Source organism: Giraffa tippelskirchi, chromosome Y, assembly GCF_054371585.1.
Source record: "Giraffa tippelskirchi isolate mGirTip1 chromosome Y, T2T-mGirTip1v1.2.pri, whole genome shotgun sequence".
Classification (NCBI taxonomy): Eukaryota; Metazoa; Chordata; class Mammalia; order Artiodactyla; family Giraffidae; genus Giraffa; species Giraffa tippelskirchi.
This window is the reverse complement of record NC_137290.1, coordinates 8,874,687-8,894,973: the sequence shown is the minus strand read 5'-3', so window position 1 is coordinate 8,894,973 and position 20,287 is coordinate 8,874,687. Positions and strand designations below refer to the sequence as shown.

The 20,287-nt window shown below is 44.6% G+C and overlaps 1 protein-coding gene and 1 non-coding gene across 24 annotated transcripts; both read left to right on the top strand.

Moving 5' to 3' along the window:
• The first annotated feature begins 340 nt into the window (after nt 1–340).
• On the top strand, nt 341–17,865 carry LOC145537637 (ubiquitin-like modifier-activating enzyme 1). 23 transcript variants are annotated; one of them, XM_081568414.1, is made up of 26 exons: nt 373–506; nt 957–1,141; nt 2,899–2,957; nt 3,059–3,227; nt 3,321–3,455; nt 4,087–4,193; nt 4,404–4,494; nt 4,601–4,733; nt 7,051–7,148; nt 7,251–7,397; nt 7,526–7,702; nt 7,805–7,909; nt 8,000–8,080; nt 8,443–8,598; nt 10,438–10,603; nt 10,723–10,919; nt 12,520–12,584; nt 12,958–13,153; nt 14,077–14,151; nt 14,265–14,451; nt 16,113–16,201; nt 16,429–16,521; nt 16,647–16,838; nt 17,107–17,208; nt 17,315–17,415; nt 17,574–17,865. In XM_081568414.1, exons 3-26 carry the CDS (start codon nt 2,902–2,904, stop codon nt 17,707–17,709), a joined length of 3,054 nt encoding a protein of 1,017 aa, XP_081424540.1. In that variant the 5' UTR covers nt 373–506; nt 957–1,141; nt 2,899–2,901; the 3' UTR covers nt 17,710–17,865. The 23 variants fall into 23 exon arrangements, with proteins under 23 accessions (XP_081424539.1, XP_081424534.1, XP_081424546.1 ...); XM_081568416.1 differs by having other exon boundaries at nt 374–465; XM_081568411.1 differs by having other exon boundaries at nt 374–465; nt 12,958–13,156.
• Nucleotides 6,617–6,689, top strand: TRNAW-CCA (transfer RNA tryptophan (anticodon CCA)). Its single transcript has one exon. It is a non-coding gene; the product is annotated as a tRNA-Trp (tRNA).
• Nucleotides 17,866–20,287: the final 2,422 nt, after the last annotated feature.

The following is a 20,287-nucleotide window of genomic DNA, read 5'->3' as shown; positions in this document are numbered from 1 at the left end:
AAGAAAAGCAGCTATGGGAAAGGTTACTTCTTTAAGATTTCTGTTTCCACCCAAATACACTGAACTCCCGGGTTCCTGAACTTTCTCTATTTCTTGCTTTGATAGGCCAACACTTTACCACTGAACTACGAAGGAAGCCCACAAAAACGATGTAACTATTGTATTTTACCTTGTACCAATTTTAAAATGGCAAACCACTCCAATATTATTTCCAGGAGAATTCCATGGACAGAGCAGCCTGTGGGACTACAAGCTCTGGAGTCACAAAGAGGAGGAAACGACTGAGCTATCAACACTAGTGCATGCAGCCACCAGAGGGAGCTATCTTCCCCTTTCCTGCAGCATACGTAATGACGTGTCTAATGCGGCTGACGTCAGCCGTGATTCACCAGTTGGCGAGACAGAGAGGAAGAGCAAGCTTTCCGCGATAAGCCTAGTGGCCACCATTTTGTCTCTGCGTTGGAGGTAAAAAGGTGTATCAGTGAAAGGGGCAGCAGGGAGAGCAGGTAAGGCTGAGGCTGCAGCAACTATCTGTTAGTTAGTCGGCGGGGAAGGAAGAGTAAAAAGAGTGCTTTGGCTGGGTTTGGCTTCTGCTACACGTGGAGTAGCCGGCGGAGCCACGTGGCGAGCTGGCATTGGTAACAGATGGCTTTTGTCTGCTGCTCTCCTCTGGTAGCACTTTCGGGCAGCGATTTTTAGCCAGCTTTTTTCGGAAGGGTTTTGGGGAGCTCTTGGGATTCAGGAGAAGAAGGGGACGACAGAGGATGAGGTGGTTGGATGGCATCACCGACTCAGTGGAAATGGCTTCGGGTGGACTCCGGGAGTTGGTGATGGACAGGGAGGCGTGGCGTGCTGCGGTTGATGGGGTAGGAAGGAGTCGGACACGACTGAGCGACCGGACTGAACTGCTGCTGCTGCGTCGCTTCAGTCGTGTCCGACTCTGTGCGACCCCATAGACGGCAGCCCACCAGGCTCCGCCGTCCGTGGGATTCTCTAGGCAAGAACACTGGAGTGGGTCGCCATTTCCTTCTCCAATGCGTGAAAGTGAAAAGTGAAAGTGAAGTCGCTCAGTCGTGTCCGACTCTTCGCGACCCCACTGGACTGCAGCCCAGCAGGCTCTTCTGTCCATGGGATTTTCCAGGCAAGAGTACTGGAGTGGGGTGCCATTGCCTTCTCCCGAACTGAACTGGGATACCCTAAACTGAGTTTAAGGGGCCGTGTAAGTGCTGGTGCAAGGGCATAACAGCCAAGTGCAGGGTGGATGTTACCCTTTCTTCCCTTGGGTTCCAAAATCGCACCTCAGGGCTCCAGAGGCCCCGATTTCTGCCTTTAGAGGCTCAGGTCCACATGTCTAGTCAAAAATCTCACTGCCTAGTATCTTACAGCACCAGGCTCAGAATTGCTAGGCATATATTCCTATGAAGACCTTAAATCAAAATTAGTACCTTCACAGCTTCCAGGAGGAACCCAAGCCTGGGCCCGGTGTGTTTACCCTTCAGTTCCCTCAAAGAGACTTTTCTCGAACATCTTTGCTGACACACCATTTCACTCACTCGTTTTCTCCTCCTAGCAACCTTGCAGAGATTAAAACAAAGTACAAGACCAGTGAATACTACTGACCCTAACTAACCCCTGCTGAGAGACCCCGTCCACACAGCTCACCTTCATTGTAATCTCTTATCACAGAGATCACTCTGGACCCAGTATTTCCAGTTAAAATACAATCTTTTTTTAGCATGTCAGTTTAAAGACCTTTCATTTCTACATCTCCTTTAAGCAATGTTCCTAAGGCCAAGATTTCTGCTTAGCGGCCCAGCTCCACAAACTCCACTTTAGCATTTCCATAAGGAAACACCTCTGAATCCAATATTGTTGTTCACTAATATGCTTTACTCCTAAGCCATTATCTGCTGTTGGAGAATACCCAGGTTTTTCATTGTGGCACAGTTCTTTTCAAATAATCCCAGGTATCATCCCTCAGAACCCCCTAAGAGATAAGACACCAGGCAGAAATTCTTTGGATATATACTCCTTCAGACATCCTTCCCCAGTTCTTCCCCAATTCCCCCCATTTCTGTGGCAGCATCTGATAACACCCTTGCAGATTTTGGTCCTAATCATCCCTGGTAGAGGATCATCTTCCCAGTCTTGCTGGTGCTCTATCTGTGCATTCGAAAAATAGCTAATTTTCTAGCTTTTTAAAAAATCCTGTTACTCCACATCTTACCTTATACTACACCCTGAGGGCCTTGGGAGGCCCCCAGCATCCTCATTCAGAAGCTGCAAGTCTTCACTTGTGGTCTCATTGGCCCATAGAGCATTATCATATCCCCTACTCCAACAGCCTTACATCAGCCTGCATCCCCTGCTCAGCATCTATTCAGCCTGCCTGAAACCCAGGCAGACGTTGTGATCTAGCCGGGGTGTGGTCCTGAGTCTTCAGTCTGTTACTTCCTGAAACTCTTTTCTCTTCCTAGGGAATGTCAGCTGTCTGAGCTCGGCTTTCTGTTTCCTTCCTCTCAGTGGCTTTAGTACCTAGCATGTTTTCATTCTTCTTTTCTTAAAATGAGATTATTAGTACTAAACCCCTTCTCTCCCTTAGAGTTACCATTAACAAAAAGAAAAGTCTGCCAACATCTGGCTCATCTCTGACCCTTTTTCTAAAGATGCCCAGCTTGCCACTGTCGAAACAATGCATGTCTGGACCTGATTCAAAACCAAGTCCTGATTTCTCCTCTGCTTGTTCTGTGATGTCCACAGAGCCATCAGGATCAGCCAGTGTCTCTAACATAAATCTTGGAGGTGGGATGGTGTTGTAGTTGGTGGTTGAGTAGCAGTATCTCTGTTATTTAAGCCCTTATTTTATCTTGCTGAAACTTTTTTTCCCTCCATTCCTAGGAAATGCCAAAGAAGTGCAGTGAAACAGACATAGATGAGGGTCTTTACTCTCGACAGTTGTAAGTGTGCCTAAACCTGGGTATATGAAGCAGCAGAGGGACATAGAAGACAAAGGAGGGTGGGCCAAGCCCTGACCCAGAGTCTTCTTCAAACCTGGCAGATATGTCCTCGGCCACGAGGCTATGAAGCATCTCCAAGCATCCAGTGTGCTGGTATCAGGCCTTCGGGGCCTAGGGGTGGAGATTGCCAAGAATATCATCCTCGGTGGTGTCAAAGCTGTCACCCTGCATGATCAGGGCACTGCTCAGTGGGCTGACCTCTCGTCCCAGGTACCCCTTCCTGACTCCCTTTCCTTGCACAGGCACCTAACTGCTTGATCTCTGCATTCACTTCACTTTGTTCCTTTCTGTACCTTCTTCTAGTTCTGCCTGCGAGAGGAGGACATTGGTAAGAACCGGGCTGAAGCCTCACAGTCCCGCCTTGCTGAACTCAACCGCTATGTGCTAGTCAGCACCTACTCTGGGGCCCTTGTTGAAGACTTCCTTAGTGATTTCCAGGTATCTGCAGCATCAACCTGCCTCACTTTTCTCAGATCCATTTTCTAGTTTGTTCACTATTTTTTTTTTCAATGGATTGGGCCTGTGGGTGCTGATACACTGCCTGGGGTTTCCCAGAGAACTTGGGTACTGGGTACCCATCTACCCTTGTTGTAGTGGTAGAAACGTACCCTTGTGATTAGGGAGGAACATTTGGACAATGATTCTTTCCACATCATTGCTGAACAGGGTTAGCTTTGTCCTATTTTGTTTAGTCTGAAAATGGAAACTAATGAAAGCGTAGGATTGGGGGTGAAATGCCAACTTTTACAGAGTATGTAAAAGGGCACGCATGGTTGTAGGAAGGTAGGAGTGGGTGTTTGCTTTTCAAAAAAGTGAATTAGTTGGTCTTCACATTCTGTCCCACTACTACCTCTTTACTTTTCTTGTCATAGTCTGGGAATTCATATTCATCTTGAGATTTCGCCCTCACTGAGTGTGATACGTGTATTTTATATTTGTAGAACAGGTCAGAACTAGTAAGCCTGAGCCCTGAACATCTGGCAGTTCCTGACCTGCCTTTCTCCTTTATTTTCTTACTCCCCTTCCTCAGTGCCAGTCCTTTTTGCAGTGAGCTTCTTTCTTGTTACAGGTGGTGGTCCTTACCAACTCTCCTTTGGAGGACCAGCTGCAGGTGGGTGAGTTCTGTCACAGACACGGAATCAAGCTGGTGGTAGCAGACACTCGAGGTCTTTTTGGGTGAGTGCCTGCTTCTCCCTTTATCCTAACTCCTTCCTAGCCCAGGCCCAAACCCTCTGGCTCTCAGTGCCCTAATGATTCTCTTAAGGAAACCAGGTGTGCAGGTCTGCATGTCCACCTCTGCCCATACAGCGTAAGCACTGTCTGATTACCAGCATGATGCCTCAATACCCAGGTTCCTGGTCTCAGTCTTGTTTTCTCCTTTTACAGGCAATTGTTCTGTGACTTTGGAGAGGAAATGATCCTCACAGATTCCAATGGGGAACAGCCTCTCAGTGCTATGGTTTCTATGGTTACCAAGGTATGGAGTCTGGCCCCAGGATGGTATGTTTGTAGCCGTGGTCCTTGTGTATGCTCCTGGTACCCTGATCTACATATGAGGTTTTCTTTACTTCTCTTCCAACCAGGGCAACCCTGGTGTTGTCACTTGCCTGGATGAAGCCCGACATGGATTTGAGAGCGGTGACTTTGTCTCCTTTACAGAAATTCAGGGCATGAATGAACTCAACGGCATCTGTCCACTAGAGATCAAAGTGCTGGGTATGCTAAGCCTGGGGTCAAGAAGTGATTACCTAGAGCAAAAGGAGAATTGTCCCTGTGGTCATACAGACGTGTGCTGAATTATATATACCACACGCCAAGGGGAGATAAGTCTCTAATCTCTCACCTGGGATTTATAATACAGGTATCCAAGTAGCCTTAGTTGAGAACTGTGAACTGAACCTAGAAGCAGAATAGATTAATACCACTAGCGTTTGATTCCATCTGGCTCATTGATTGCACCTCTCTTTTTTTTTTTCTTTAACTTTCAGACTGTATAAAAGTAAGTTCTGCATTGACTTTTCCAAGTAATACTTCATCACTGCACACACACAACAAAATATTTGCAATTTCATACATGTCATAAAGTTCTTCAAGCATGAAAAAGCTCGAAGAGCATTTTTATTTTATAATGCTCAAATTAAAATTATTTGATTCTGTTTGACAGTTACATGTTCTCTAGGTTTACATGTGCATCCAGTGTCGTTTTGCTTCCGCCCAAGCGCTTTATCTTATGTTGTATTTTAGTGGTGACTCTTCTTGCTTTTTGATGTTTGAAATTGTCTTTCTTTCAGAATGCTTGATTTTGAAAAACAATTTTTTGCAGAGTGTAGCATTCTAAAAATGTGGTTCTGTTCTTTCTTGCCTGTTTTCCCTGCAAAGTCTCCTGTTCTTTTCGTTGTTCCTTTGTCTTTAATGTGCTTATATTTTCTGTCACTGATCTTCAGCAATGTATTGATTATGATACACCTGAATGTAATTTTGCACTTATGATAGACCTTTGTGTAATTTTCTCCATGTTTCCTTTGTGATTTATCAAATTTATATTAACTCTGAGTTCATAGCTTTATCAGATTTGGAAAATTTCTGTGTCCTCCCCACCCCTGTTTCCTTGGTCAAAATACTACTTTCTCAGCTCACTCCCCACTCCATCATCTTGTTGCAGATCTCCAATTGCACGTATTTTAAGCCACATTACTTTTTTGGTTTTTCTACCCCCCTCTTTGTTGTATTGCGGATAATTTCTCCTACCGTGTCAAATCTACTACTTGTTTCTTGTGTGTTAATTTGGCAAACATACCAAGTATATAAAGTCAGTGCACACACGCATGCATGCATGCACGCTAAGTCACTGAAGTTGTGTCCAAGTCTTTGCCTCGCTACAGACCATAGTCTGCCAGGTTCCTTTGTCCATGGGATTCTGCAGGCAAGAACACTGGAGTGGGATAGCCTTTCCTTCTCCAGGGGATCTTCCCAACCCAGGGATCCAACCTGGAACTCTTTTAACATCTTCTGCATTAGCAGGCAGGTTCTTTACAACAACAACCCCTGTCAAGTCATAAAAACATTTCATACGTCAGTGGAGTTCTCAGTAATCATAAATTAAGTAAAGAGTGATTTGGAAGATAGAAAAAAACACAAGCTGCTTCAAGTGAAAAAAAATACATGGAATTTAATGAATCCCAACAAAGGCATGAGCAGAAAAATGTTTTTTAAAGATATAATGCTTCACAGTTTACAGACTTGATGAAAACTAAAGCCAGAGACCCATAATCTGGAAATTTTTGATGGAAGCAACATAATTGTGGATTTTAGAGTTGTCAAGCTACATTTTCTTGTTTTCATAAGTTTTGAGCTTATCTCGTTGATGTTGGATCCTGTAAGAGCTCGCTGCTTTTTCTTCAGAGTGACAATTTAGACATCGAGTAGCTATGGTATTGAAGAAGTCAGGATTGTGGAGTTTTTTGTTTGTTAGTTTTTAATGAAAGTATTTTTAATTGAAGTGCAGTTGACTTAGCATCTTTTGTGTTGGTTTCTGTTTTATAGGAAAGTGATTTAGTTGTATATATATTCTTTTATGTATTCTTTTCCATTATAGTGCTTCCCTGGTGGCTCAGAGGTTAAAGCGTCTGCCTCCAATGTAGGAGACCCGGGTTCGATCCCTGGGTCAGGGAAGATCCCCTGGAGAAGGAAATGGCAAACCACTCCAGTATTCTTGCCTGGAGAATCCCACAGACGGAGAAGCCTGGTGGGCTACAGTCCACGGGGTCGCAAAGAGTCGGACACGACTGAGCGACTTCCCTTTCTTTTCTTTCTTTCTTTCTTTCTTTCCATTATAGTTTATCACAGGGTATTGAATATGGTTTATCTCTCCTGGGTATAATAGTTTGCATCTGCTAATCCCATTTCCAATCCAAGGTAGAGGTAGGTGGCGAAGAGTGAGAGTGGGAGGTTTTGCCATTCTGGTTTTGATAGACCTGTTGATCTTGGGATGGTGTGAATTGACAGATAAGCCTTCATGCTTTTTATCCTCTAGGTCCCTACACCTTTAGTATCTGTGATACTTCAAATTTCTCTGATTATATCCGTGGAGGCATTGTCAGTCAGGTCAAAATACCTAAGAAGATAAGCTTTGTGAGTATGTATGGGAGGGTATACTGTAGGGTTCCAGGTATGTTTTCTTTTGTTTCATTTTGCTTTTCTAGTTCTGATGTGCTATTCTCTGTTCTCCACCAGAAATCCTTGCTCAACTCACTGGCAGAGCCAGACTTTGTGATAACAGATATTGCCGAGTATTCTCGCTCTGCTCAACTGCACATTGGTTTCCAGGCCTTGCACCAGTTCTGTGCTCGGCATGGCCGGCCCCCTCGGCCCCACAGTGAGGTAGGTGGGTGATCAAGCCAGCCTGGGTCCTTGCACCAAAGCTCCGCCATTACTTCTTCCATCTCTTTACTTTTTCTCCCTCTCCCCACAGTGGCATGACTGAGCCTTTGTTTCTTGTGTCCTACCAGGAGGATGCAACAGAACTGGTGGTCCTAGCAGAGGCTGTGAGTGCTCAAGCCCCGCCAGCAGTGCAGCAAGACAGTTTGCGTGAAGACCTCATCAGGAAGCTGGCTTACGTGGCTGCTGGGGATCTAGCACCCATGAACGCCTTCATTGGGGGCCTGGCTGCTCAGGAGGTTATGAAGGTAGGTGTGGTGGGAGTGGGCCAGGTTTCTTCCTGACTCTGCTACTTGCTGTCAGGCTATGATTAGCCAGGGATCACTTCCCCTTTCTTACCTCCTCTTCAGGCCTGCTCTGGAAAGTTCATGCCTATTATGCAGTGGCTGTACTTTGATGCCCTTGAGTGTCTCCCTGAGGACCAAGAGGCTCTCACAGAGGACAAATGCCTTCCAGTACGTGATGGGGGCCCACAGAGAAGGTATTACTTTTGTCCTCTCTAATGGACCTTTTCTCTAATCCTCTCCTCCCTTCACATGACGCAGTGCCAGAACCGTTACGATGGGCAAGTGGCTGTATTTGGCTCCAGCCTGCAAGAGAAGCTGGGAAAGCAGAGATACTTCTTGGTGAGAATGCCTGTTGGGCAAAAGCTACTTTTATTTATTCTAGCTCTGGCCACCTCTTCTGGAGTCTCCCCTTGCCTTAGAAGGGAGGGTGTTTGATTGTACTATCATCTCTTCTGTTTACTGTTGTTGTGTTTTTGTTTTGTTTTGTTTTGTTTTGTTTTCATACCATGTCCTTGATTCCTGGTCTTCTGCCTTTTTCCTGATGAGCATGCATTTTTATGCTCCTGGGCCTTAAATATGCAGTCTTAGATTCTGTTAACCAACCTCTCTTACAGTCTCCAGGAAGAATAAGGACTGAGGGGTGGCTTTGTTACCCAAGGCCCCCTAACCATTACCTCTCTCTCTTCTTGACTGCCTTTCAGGTGGGTGCAGGGGGCATTGGCTGTGAGCTGCTCAAGAACTTTGCCATGATTGGCCTCGGCTGTGGGGATGGTGGGTCAATCACAGTTACAGACATGGACGTCGTTGAGAAGTCAAATCTGAACCGACAGTTTCTGTTCCGTCCTTGGGATGTCACGGTGAGTGAGATGGACAGGGTTAAGTTGTTGAGTTTTTCTCCTTTTTCTTGTTATCCATCATACTGACTTAGGTCTTTTGTGTTTCCCCCTTTCCTTCAGCTCTTCCCTTAATTTTTCTCTACAGTTCAGTTTTTCAGCAGGTATTCACTGAGTACTTATATCTTGCATTTGCCATTTTACATCTCTCCCTACTCTTTTTTTCCTTTGATTTTTAGTTACTGCTTATGTGAGATTACAGAAGCTAGGTTATAGAGGAAAGTCTTTTGTTAAAGTCAGGGTTATTTTTTGCCTGCTCGGTGTCTGCCTTTCATTTTATCATGCAGGTGCTAGGCTCTACTTTGATAGTTGAGATATATAAGAAAGTAGAGAAGTTTCTGCTCTTCTCTGATGTGATGACATAACATTGAGAGAGTCTCAAAGTTCGGTGGAGGTAGACAGCGCTCTTTCCTCAAGTCCACAGCTGTTTTAAGACTTACGGGGATATTATTTTCTTCTTATTCTCATCTCACCAGTGGGATGGGGAACCTTCCTCTCTGCTTTTGAAAGCTGTCTGAAAAGGACACAGTGTTTTCCACATGACTAGATCAATGTATGATGGTACAGAATTGTGCATTAAAGGAGATCCTTTCAAAATGCAGTGAAAACCAGTGGATGTTGCTATGGATTCCACATTTCACCTTGCAACTACATTTGTAAACACTTGTCTACTTTTATGTATTTTTTTAAATATCACCTGAAAACTGTTACTGGAACTTTTTTTGGCAAGGCTGAATACCCCTTATGTTCTTTTAAGCAACATATACAATGCATTGACTGCAGTACTCGTGAAAATTCATCTGTCTTCTAAAACAGCTTAAGACAAATTTGCAAAACTGTTAATACAGTTGATTCCTGTCTAATATTAAAGTTTCATGTTGCAATGTTTTTCTTAACATTTGTGTTATGTAATGGAATTATCTGATTTTTAAACAGACTTATATAATTTAAACATTTCTCTGTTTAAATGTCTAATGTAGGGAATCTTGATGGCTTTGCATCACATTAAAAAAACCTTTCTAAGAGCTCTGCTTTTGCCAAGTGCTAGAGTGGATAAATAACAATAGCACAATGTATAGTTCAAACATGGGGTGAAAAATAATGTTTTGGGCTAAGGATGAAAAGCAAGATAAAGAACAAGTACCATGAGAGGATAGTTTGCAGTGTGGTAAAGAAAGTTCTCATTGGAAAGGTGGCATTTCCACAGAGAATTAAAGATAATACAGGTGAAGTGGAAGAAATCTCAGGAAAGAGTATACCACATAAAGATAGCAGCATGAGGAAAATCTCAAGGTTGAAATATTGTTTCTGTGGTTGAGAGACAGAGACAGTGGGAGATCATGGGAATAAAGAAACTTGTAAAAGTAATAGGGGCCACCTCATCTTATCCTTAGTTGAAAGTGGGAACCGATAGAAGGTTTTGAACAGACCACGAACTTGCGCTGACACGGGGTTTCAGAGGATTGTGCTTTCGGTAAACCAGAGGATCTTGGTTTTCTCGCAGTGAATGCACACCATGTGCATTCTGGGTGCTGGCAACTAAAAATAACAATGCATATTGGGTAGATAGAAGAAACAGGGGCTCGACCCATTGTCTCCTATCGTATTACTATTTTCTTTTTCAGCCCTGTTCCCAATTTGTTTCAGCCTCAGGTCTGTGGCACTTGTCATATGCCACAGGGCCCCCTGAACTAACAGTGTTGGTCTTGAGCATCATTACTTAATCAGTTTTCAGAAGAGGTCTGCACAGGTGTGTTGGGTGATTTTATACATGACAATTCTGTTTCCCCTGCCCCTAACCAGAAATTGAAGTCTGATACAGCCGCTGCAGCTGTGAGCCAGATAAATCCACACATCCGGATTATAAGCCATCAGAACCGTGTGGGCCCTGAGACAGAGCATGTATATGATGATGACTTCTTCCAAAACCTGGATGGTGTGGCCAATGCCCTGGACAATGTGGACGCCCGTAAGTGCGCTGGATGGGTGAGAACAAGGCCAGAGCCGTGTTTGTGTTTTCGGGAGGGAGTGTCATCTTCTCCTCTACTGATGTTTACCTCCCCTTCATCTGTTGACTCTTTCCCACAGGCATATACATGGACCGCCGCTGTGTTTACTACCATAAGCCACTTCTGGAGTCAGGTACACTGGGAACCAAGGGTAATGTACAAGTGGTTATCCCCTTCCTGACAGAGTCATACAGCTCCAGCCAGGACCCTCCTGAGAAGCCCATCCCCATCTGCACCCTGAAGAACTTCCCGAATGCCATCGAGCACACTTTGCAGGTGATCAGCTGTGGGGGTAGAAAGAGGTGGAACAAGACAGGCCTCTAGACAGTGCCAAGCTCTTTTTATTCCAATGATGCAAGCCTCAGTGTATATAAAATGTGCCCTCCCTTCAAATCTCCTCCCTTCACTTTAAACCTAGTACCCTAAACTTTTTGGAATGCTTTTTCTTAACATGGGAATTTTATTTTGGTAACATACAGGAAAGTATTATGTATACTATATAAAACATTTTACATAAGAAGTGTATATCTAAAAAGTGAAGATGTCTTTCTTTAGATACAGAATACAGTTTTCTTGCTAAAGAAAATCAACTTCTTAATATCAGCTCTGCTGGTTATTTAAACCTGTCTCTACTGCGTACATATTTACGACTGATGTTCTGATTTTTTGTCCAAAATACATTTAGCAACTTGTTTGTCAGACTAATTCTGTTTATGTAACGTGCATATATAAATGTATGAACATATTTGTCATCAAGATTGACAATGTAAAAGCCTCCCTTTAACTGGAACTCAGAAGCTAGCCCTAATTCCTGTCTCCTTTTCGGTCCCAAAATAACCATCATTTTACCCAAATAATTCCTAATGCAGTTTTTGAGGATGTGTCGGAAGTATGAGATTAGTCAGAAAATGAGAAGAAACAGTTGAATCTGTCACTTTTCCTTTCAGGATGAGTTTATACTTATGGACTCAGTACACAGTGTGTCTCTCTGCCTGTCCATGCCTCCCATGTCTGTGTGTGTATGTATATATTTATAGTCAGAGACAGACGGAGGGAGAGGTAGAAAGATGTGTTGGTGTGTATGTGTCTGTTTCTCTCAATATGTAAAACCTATGCAAGGTTATGTTTCCGTTACTCTGTTTCTTTCTACTAACATATAGAGAGGCCAATAAAAGAGCTTTGTGAAATGGAAATTTTACATTGAGAGTTACTCACAGGACTTTTGCAAAGCATTTACATTGGTATGTCCTTGTGACATTCAAAATAAGTTTTAAATACACACCTGTGTGCTTATTCTTTGATATTCACTCCTTGAGGTATAGACAGTAGTGATACAGACTTGTGAAAGGAGGATACAAAAGTCAAGATGTACATGAAGGTCACAAAAGTGTGGCAGAGCTGGCATTTGAATCTGGATCTCCACCAACAGGATGCCTCATATCACTGTGCCTGGGACTGTATTTATTGATCTCTTTAATTCTCAGGGGCAAAGTGCTGTTATTATTTCTCCCAAGTCCCCAGAAGATCATTGTGGAGAGATAATGCATGTTTCCTTGTTGGGGTGAACTTTTTTTTATAATTTAGGCATGACATACCTAGGGTAACGTGTTCAACCTCAGAATAAGTTTACCACAAACTTCGGCTTGTGTAGTAATCTCTGCCCAGATTAACATCATTGATTTTTAAATAGAATGGGGGTTGGGGCTTCAAAAGTTTGAGGTGTCCCATTGGGATGGCTTCATGCCTGTTTTCCCATAGCAGCCATGCTCTTCCTGTTTGCTTTATTTCCCTGATGGTCTCTCTTATGCCTGCAGAAACTTTTTGTTATCTCATTCGTTTCCTGTACCTCACGTAATGTTTTCTGCCCTGTCTGCAGTGGGCTCGGGATGAGTTTGAACGTCTCTTCAAGAAGCCAGCAGAAAATGTCAACCAATACCTTACGTGAGCACTTTGGTCCAAATGCCTCCTCACCCTGTCTCTGGCCCATCAAAGCACTCTGTAACTTCTTAACAGTTAGGAGCTACTGTACTTTTTTTTTTTTTTTTTTTTTTTTTAGGGGGCTTGGGGGACACACCAAGAATCACACAGTAGTACGTGGACACTTAGTTCCCCAGTCAGGGATTGAATCCATACCCTCTGTGGTGGAAGCACAGTTAGAGGACCACCAGGGAATTCCCTGGTCTACTTTCTGAATAAATTAATGGTTGCTTGGGCCTTATACCTTTGGAAGTCAGGACTGACTTTCCACAGACATAAGCTTACTCCTGGGATCACTGTGTAATTCTGCATTGGTTTCCCCTCTGATTCTTGATAGAGACCCCAAGTTTGTGGAACGAACGCTGCGCCTGACAGGCACCCAACCTCTGGAGGTGCTGAAGGATGTGCAGCGCAGCTTAGTGCTGCAACGGCCACAATCATGGGCTGACTGTGTGACCTGGGCGTACTACCACTGGCATACCCAGTACTCCAACAGCATCAGACAGCTGCTGCACAACTTTCCTCCTAACCAGGTAGTAACACAGTTGCAGGGACCATTTGTCAACAGGTTTACCGGAAACAGTCTGCCCCAGCGTTTTATAATTTTTTTAAATTTATTTTTAAATGGATGATAGTTGCTTTACACTATTGTGTTGGCTTCCGCTATGCTTTTGACATGATTCATTCCAGTTAATCCCGCTGTGGCAAGCTCAGCAAGGCTTTGAGAGCTCTTAGAATGATTAAGCAAGTGATTTTTGAGGTCAAAGACTCCCACCCTTCTTCTCTAATCCACAGTCACTCTTTCCTCTAGCCGTCAGATACTTGGTTATCAGTTTCCCTTAGACATAGGATGTGTCATTGCAGAAATACCAGTCAAGACTGTCAAAAGTGTAGAAGAAAAAAGTCAGGGTAAATGGCATAGAATCTAGCTGTGTTCTCTTGGAACAAGTTATGCAGTTCCTCTCTTCACCTCGGTATCCTCATCATGGAATTAGGCATAGTGATTCCTAATTTCATGAGAGTTTTATGAAGGTTAATTGCTATTTAATAGTAAATTGTTAGTACACTGCCCAGTGGGCTTCCCTGGTGGCTCAGTGGTAAAGAATCTGCCTGCAGTGCAGGAGACTCTGGCTTCAATCCCTGCGTCGGGAAGATCCCCTGGAGAAGGGAATGGCTACTCATGCCAGTATTCTTGTCTGGAAACTCCCATGGACAGAGGAGCCTGGCATGCTGCAGTCCATGGGGTCACAAAGAGTTGGACATGACGTAGTGTCTGAACAGTAAGAACAAAGTGGCTGGCTGTCCATAAAAGGTTCATAAATATCTCTCTATCTGGCAGAAAGTGAGTGTCAAAGGATAGTGAGTTGGGCCTTCCAGGACTGAAAATGAGGAGTCACGGTTATGAGAGAGGCTTCTTGTGGCAGGTTCTGCTCCCCCAAATCTTTCTGTTTTCTAGCTCAAAGGTTCAGGAGCCCCTTTCTGGTCGGGGCCTAAACGCTGCCCACACCCGCTTATCTTTGATGTCAACAATGTAAGTCTACTCTCCTGGGTCTTCTGTGGTTGGGTGCAAAGTCGCTGAAGGAGGCTGAGCCTCTGTAGGGGAGTACTGATGTTCTTACCCCTCCTTACCTTGCTTTCTCTTAGCCCCTGCACCTGGACTACGTGATAGCTGCTGCCAACCTGTTTGCCCAGACCTATGGGATGGTGGGCTCTCAGGACCGGACTGCTATCACCATACTCATTCAGTCTGTGCAGTTGCCTGAGTTCACCCCAAAGTCTGGCATCAGGATCCAGGTTTCTGACCAGGCGCTGCAAACCGGTTCCTCCACTGGTGAGAGCACATTTGTTGGGCTGGAGCCACCACACCACTTCAGCCCATGTCCATGCAAGCCTCCTGTGCACTGATGTTTTGCCCCTGGCTCTTCTCTGTCATCTCCAGTCTGAGATTTATCCAGTGCCCTTTTTCCTTGCTTCTTCTGTTTCCAGTAGGGTTTGATTGAGACAAATTCTCTCTTGCACTACTTCTTTCTTCTCCTTCTCTCAGGTGGACCATGTCTTTTTTTGTGTTTTTTCTTTGTTTTGTTCTATTTTCCTCCACTACTTTTTGTGTTCTTCTGAGGTAGAAATGGATGTGATTTCTACCACTAGTCTCTCTCTGCCTGATTTCTTCCCTGGTTCGTCTTGACAGATCTCCTCATCTACATCCCTGCTTCTCTTTGATATGTATCTGTAACCTGTTATTAATCGCTGGGTATCTTTCCTCACCTCTCTCTCAAGATATTCCTCATCTCCCCATCTGTAACTGTCCCCCAACTTAAAATTCCATGTCTCCCCTACCCGTCTCGTGATCTATAAGCCCCTGTCTACATTTTATCTTCTTTGTATGTATCCCTCAATTTCTTCCCTTGTATATCTCTCCCCTCCTCATATATCTCTTGCAGTTTCGGTCGAAATAGCTACTCTCACCGACTCCTCTTTAAATTTCTCTTTATGCATCTCCCTACCTGTCTCCCCTTCAGATACTTTCTACTGTCTTCTTTCCTATACATTTTTTTTTTCAATCTGCACTGTTATTCTCCTCCTTCCTTCTCAGATGTGTCCTGTTTATCCCATTTCATACTACTCTCTTCTTTCCTATTGGTGCATTTCCCGGCAATATCCCTTTCTGTATCTTTTATCCCCTGGTCTCCTGTTTGCCTTTGTGGTTTCTTTCTTATCTCCACTTGGCTCTGTCTTTCTTCTTTAAAATGTCTTATATTTATGTCCTCATTGACATCCTGTGTTTTTCTTTTTTATTGTGGTAAAAAACACAAGAGATTTACCGTCTTAATCATTTTTAAATAGACTCTTAAGTAGTATTAAATACAGTTATATGGTGCAGCAGATTTCTAGAACTTAACTTGCAAATCTTCAACTCTATACCCATTAAACAGTAACACCCCAGACCTCTTCCCCTCTGCCTCTGGCAAACAATACTGTATATTCCATCTCTATGATTTTGATTTTTAGGTACCTTATGCAATATTTGCCTTTCAATCTCCGGCTAAGCATGTAGTTCTGAGTGCATTTATGCTGGTAAACTGCCAGGATTGCAAATGTTCCTTTTTTTTAGGAGGCTTAATGTTTCACTGACTGGATAGACCACATCTTTGCATCCACTCATTCATCAGTGAGCAAGTTGGGCTGCTTCCCTCGTTATTACAAATAGTATCGCTGTCTAAACCTTTCTTAGCCTCAGTCTTTTTCCCTCAGTGTCTCTAGATGTACTCAATTTTCATGACCCACACACCTGTCTACTTCTTTTTTCTTTGGGGTGTTTCTGCCTTACCTTTCCCGCTTTGTTTTACTCTTTTCCAAGGTGTCTTCCCTTTTTAAATCCTTTATCTGTGTGAACTTTCTCTGCCTTACTTTGGACTCCTGCTTTCACCTCAGACCGTGGCATGGAATCGAATATGTATCTGAGGATTGACATGTACTATCTGCTCTCTGCAGATGATAACAGCTTACAGGAGCTCAAGGCCATGCTGCCGAACCCAGAGAGACTTTCTGGGTTCAAGATGTACCCCATCAACTTTGAGAAGGTGATTAGGAGGAGGTGACTCTCAGCAGGAGAACAGGACGGGCTGAGCCATCTTTAGCTTTTGTGAGGTTTACATGCCTACCATATGGCCCAGTTATTTTGTGGTCTGGACATCTTTGGCTGGACTGGCAGGTGATGGAGGAGAATAGATGTCAGTCCATACTAGCTGAAAACCTTTTGTTCCTAATCTGCTTCCTCTATTCTTCCTCTGTCTCCACTCAACAATAGGATGATGACACGAACTTTCACATGGATTTCATTGTGGCTGCATCCAATCTCCGGGCAGAGAACTACAACATTCCCCCCGCAGACCGGCAAAAGGTAACTAAAAATTTGGATCTAACCTGGAACCCTTTCCAAATTTGAATCTGCCACATAACGACCTTTTCAGTGGCCCCTCAGCCTCTCATAACAACCACCTCTGCTCATCACATTCTGTGTCCTAGAGTAAGCTGATTGCAGGGAAGATCATCCCAGCCATTGCTACAACCACAGCAGCTATAGTTGGCCTTGTATGTCTGGAGTTGTACAAAGTGGTACAGGGACACCGACAGCTTAAGTCCTATAAGAATAGCTTCATCAACTTGGCCCTGCCCTTTTTCTGCTTCTCTGGGCCCCTTGCCCCACCCCGTCACCAGGTAAACTCTTGTTTTTATGGAAACTTTTGGTATTACGCATCAGTGAGTGATACTATATGTGTATATGAGTAGGTGGTATATGTATCTTACCCTTGGAGAACTGGCTCTAGTTTTCATCATTCTGGAGGGTTGCTTTAATTTTGTGCATCCTGTGTTCATTGTTTGAACCCGTGCACTGTGGAAGTGAAACTGGCATATTTGTGATTGAAAGAGGAGAGTAAAACCTGGGCTTCTCCTCCGATTTACCCTACTGTGCTTTATCCCACAGTTTTATAACCAAGAGTGGACACTATGGGATCGCTTTGAGGTGCAGGGGCCGCAGCCTAATGGTAAAGAGATGACCCTCAAGCAGTTCCTTGACCACTTTAAGGTAAGGCCCCCTTCTTCACTTACTACATGTAGGGTAGTGCTTGCCCTGGTTCCTGGTTTTGTCCATCCTAGTGACATGGTTGTCCCTCCTTTTTAACTATCTTCAGACAGAGCACAAATTGGAGATCACCATGCTGTCCCACGGTGTATCCACGCTCTACGCCCTTTACATGCCATCCAGCAAGCTGAAAGAACGGATGGATCAATCGTGAGTTGGGCTCCCTGGGCAGGGAGAAAGAGGTCCTGTCTGGGCTAGGAAGTAGCAGCTCTCTATGCAACTCATATTTACTGTTTTCCTTAGTTATTTGCCCCTATATGTCCTTTTCTCTTTTTCTACTTACCTGACCCTGTTATTCCTCATACTAGGGTGACAGAAATTGTGAGCCAAGTATCAAAGCGAAAGCTGGGACACCACGTGCAAACATTGGCGCTTGAGCTGTGGTGCAATAATGAGGATGGCAAAGATGTGGAGGTTCCTTATGTACGATACACCATTCGCTAATTCCTTTATGCTCCTCTTCCAAGTTTTCAGTCAACTCAGTGTTTCCATTTTCCCTATATTTCTGGCAAAAGCTGAGCCTCAAGTCCTTTGGAGAACTTGTTGTTGTGGCTTCCTGTGTTTAGTGTTGGAATTCTTAATAAAGAGGTGTTAATCCAAGTGTGCCGTATCCTTCCTTTTGCAAAGGCCTGAACCTAGTTGCCTTTGGAAGGAGCAAGTTCACATATTAATCCAAAAGGCTCCGCACTGCGCCAGCATGGAATTTGTCTTAAATCCAGGGTTATCAGATAAGATTAAATCCAGTTGTTTTGCCAGAGCTTGCTTTGCTCCATTTTCCTCCTGTCCTCTGCTTACAGACAAATAGAGACACTTGTAGGTTGGATGTAGAGCATATCTAGCCTTACCGCATGCATTATATCTGATTCAAGTTCTACTCTCTTGCAATAACAGTTTGCAAGGTGGTAGAATTTGGGTCTGGATTATGGGTCTGAATCTTGCCAGTGTGAATATTCTTTGTTTCATCTCTTGAGTGATCAGATAAAGAGTTGTTTGCAAGAAGAAAAAGATTTAATTAATACCTATAAGTGTTGCAAGTAGTACTGCACATGATACTATTTTTTTTTTTTTTGAGAATATACTTTAGCTTCTCTGTGTCCTAGAGCTTGGTCCTCTTCTAGCTTACTTGCACTCGGATGGTTTATAACCGTGCCTTTTTGCTGTGCGGGATCCTCATCTTAAGCTCTGCTCAACTGAGGTTTCATGGCCTTAAGATGTACACTTATGAAGAAATTACTGACCGGAGAAGAAAAGTCCTTGTCTGCTGTACCCTGATGCCCTCATCCCTGGGTCTCCCTGTTTCCTTCTTCGATATCAGCAGACTGGGAAAACTTAAAAGGGTTTTATCTCATAGATGAACAGTGAGAGTACACACAACCACTGCAGAGCACAGAGCACAGCAGGCACACTGACCAGACGGCTGAAGGAACGAGTGTGTTCAGCTGCCACTGTATTTCTTCCTTACCCTCTGGTACCAGCTTGGGTGCTTAAAGGTAACTACTCAAACCCTCGGTATGTCACCCAGATATGTAAGACCCTTGTTCTTACACAGCAGTTAGAAACAGCCCTCATTCCTAACTCAAACCTGGATATTGGAACTAGCTAAGCCAGTCCATGAACCAGGCAGGCCTGTCAACATCCAGGCTACTGTCTGGGCCAGCTGCAGGCCAGACACTGTGTATGTCCTTGACTCTTCATCACCACAGTATTAATCTTCCAGGTGACCTCAGTTCTTCCATAGGTTCTTTTTGTTCCCAGAAAAGCCATGGACACAATGAGCAGATTTTCTTTACCTCTGGTATCTTACTGAATGGTGGTGCTAGTTGTCGAGTTTAAATGGAGAAGTTTCTCCAGGATTGGCACTTGGGCATCCTCATTGCTCTACAGCACTGAAGACACTAACATTTATCCATGGTTTCCATCATCCTAGTGTTCGAAGGCTGCCTAGAAACTGTATTCTTCTACCTCTTTTCTCCACTCTCATAGGTCCAGATCCTCAAGCATGGCATTACGGGACTGTCTGGGCAAACAGTGCTCAGCACTACAACCCTTAAACCTCATGGGGCTGTTTAGCACTTGAAATGAGGCTACTGCTACTGATTAACTTAATGCTTCATTTTTTTGTAACTTGAAATACATACATGTAGAAAGGGGCTATTGCAATGAACAGCAAAACGTCCCTGCTCCTTGGCCTTCATCTCCCATCAACTTCTGAATCACTCAGGAGACAAACAAATTGCCAAGGACAAGACCCCAGACAAAGCAAAGAATTCACGTGAGGACTTTAAGGCCGAGGAATGGAGCATCTTCAGAAGGACCGCTATTGCCTAGTCCCTGGAACTGGATGACAGCAGGCTCTGAACTGACCCCCAGGGAGCTGACATGCCAACGCGTCTCTCACAATCCCAAGGACTCTGCAGGCAACCAGCCCACCACCCTTGCTTTCTCCTTGGTCCCTCCCTCACAGGCACACCCTGCAGAGGGGCACACACGTACACCCTACTCCTGCACCTTCCTCGCCTTTCTGCACTGCCAGGGAGGCTGGAAGTGCCTGGTGGCATGCCACACACACAGCCCGTCTCTCCTAGGATGACTATGTTTTCGCACAGACATCCTCCCTCAGCACGTCTCGCATTCCGTCTCGCATTGTGCCAGGGTGTGCCACCCTCGGGGAGGCAGGGTGCTGGCTGATGGGCTGATCCTAGGCAGCCCTGCCCAGTACCTTCCCCAGTCTCCTCCTCACGTGTGTGGAACAAATCTCCAGTGAACCTGGCTCTCTGTGCCTCTTCCTCCTTTGGGTCTCAGCCCTTGTCCGCGGGACCTTAGCCTCCTCACCATCCTGGGTCTGTCGTAGGCATGGCCAGCATTTCCGCAGGCCGGCTCACATCCCCAGAAACGGAGGGGTCCACAGGCATGGGTTTCAAAGCCCCAAGCCGCATGATTTGCTCTGGGTGACTCCTCAGACCCTCCACCCCTCTTCCCGGTCCAAACACAACAAAACAACTCGGCAGAAATGCTGAGCGTG

Excerpts from the sequence above, each read along its gene's own strand:
- LOC145537637 (XM_081568406.1), top strand. The coding sequence starts at position 2,667 with ATGCCCAGCTTGCCACTGTCGAAACAATGCATGTCTGGACCTGATTCA. Across the intron at positions 10,604-10,722 it reads CCTGGACAATGTGGACGCCC|GCATATACATGGACCGCCGC; the intron begins GTAAGTGCGCTG and ends TCTTTCCCACAG. Across the intron at positions 16,839-17,106 it reads TTGCCCCACCCCGTCACCAG|TTTTATAACCAAGAGTGGAC; the intron begins GTAAACTCTTGT and ends TTTATCCCACAG.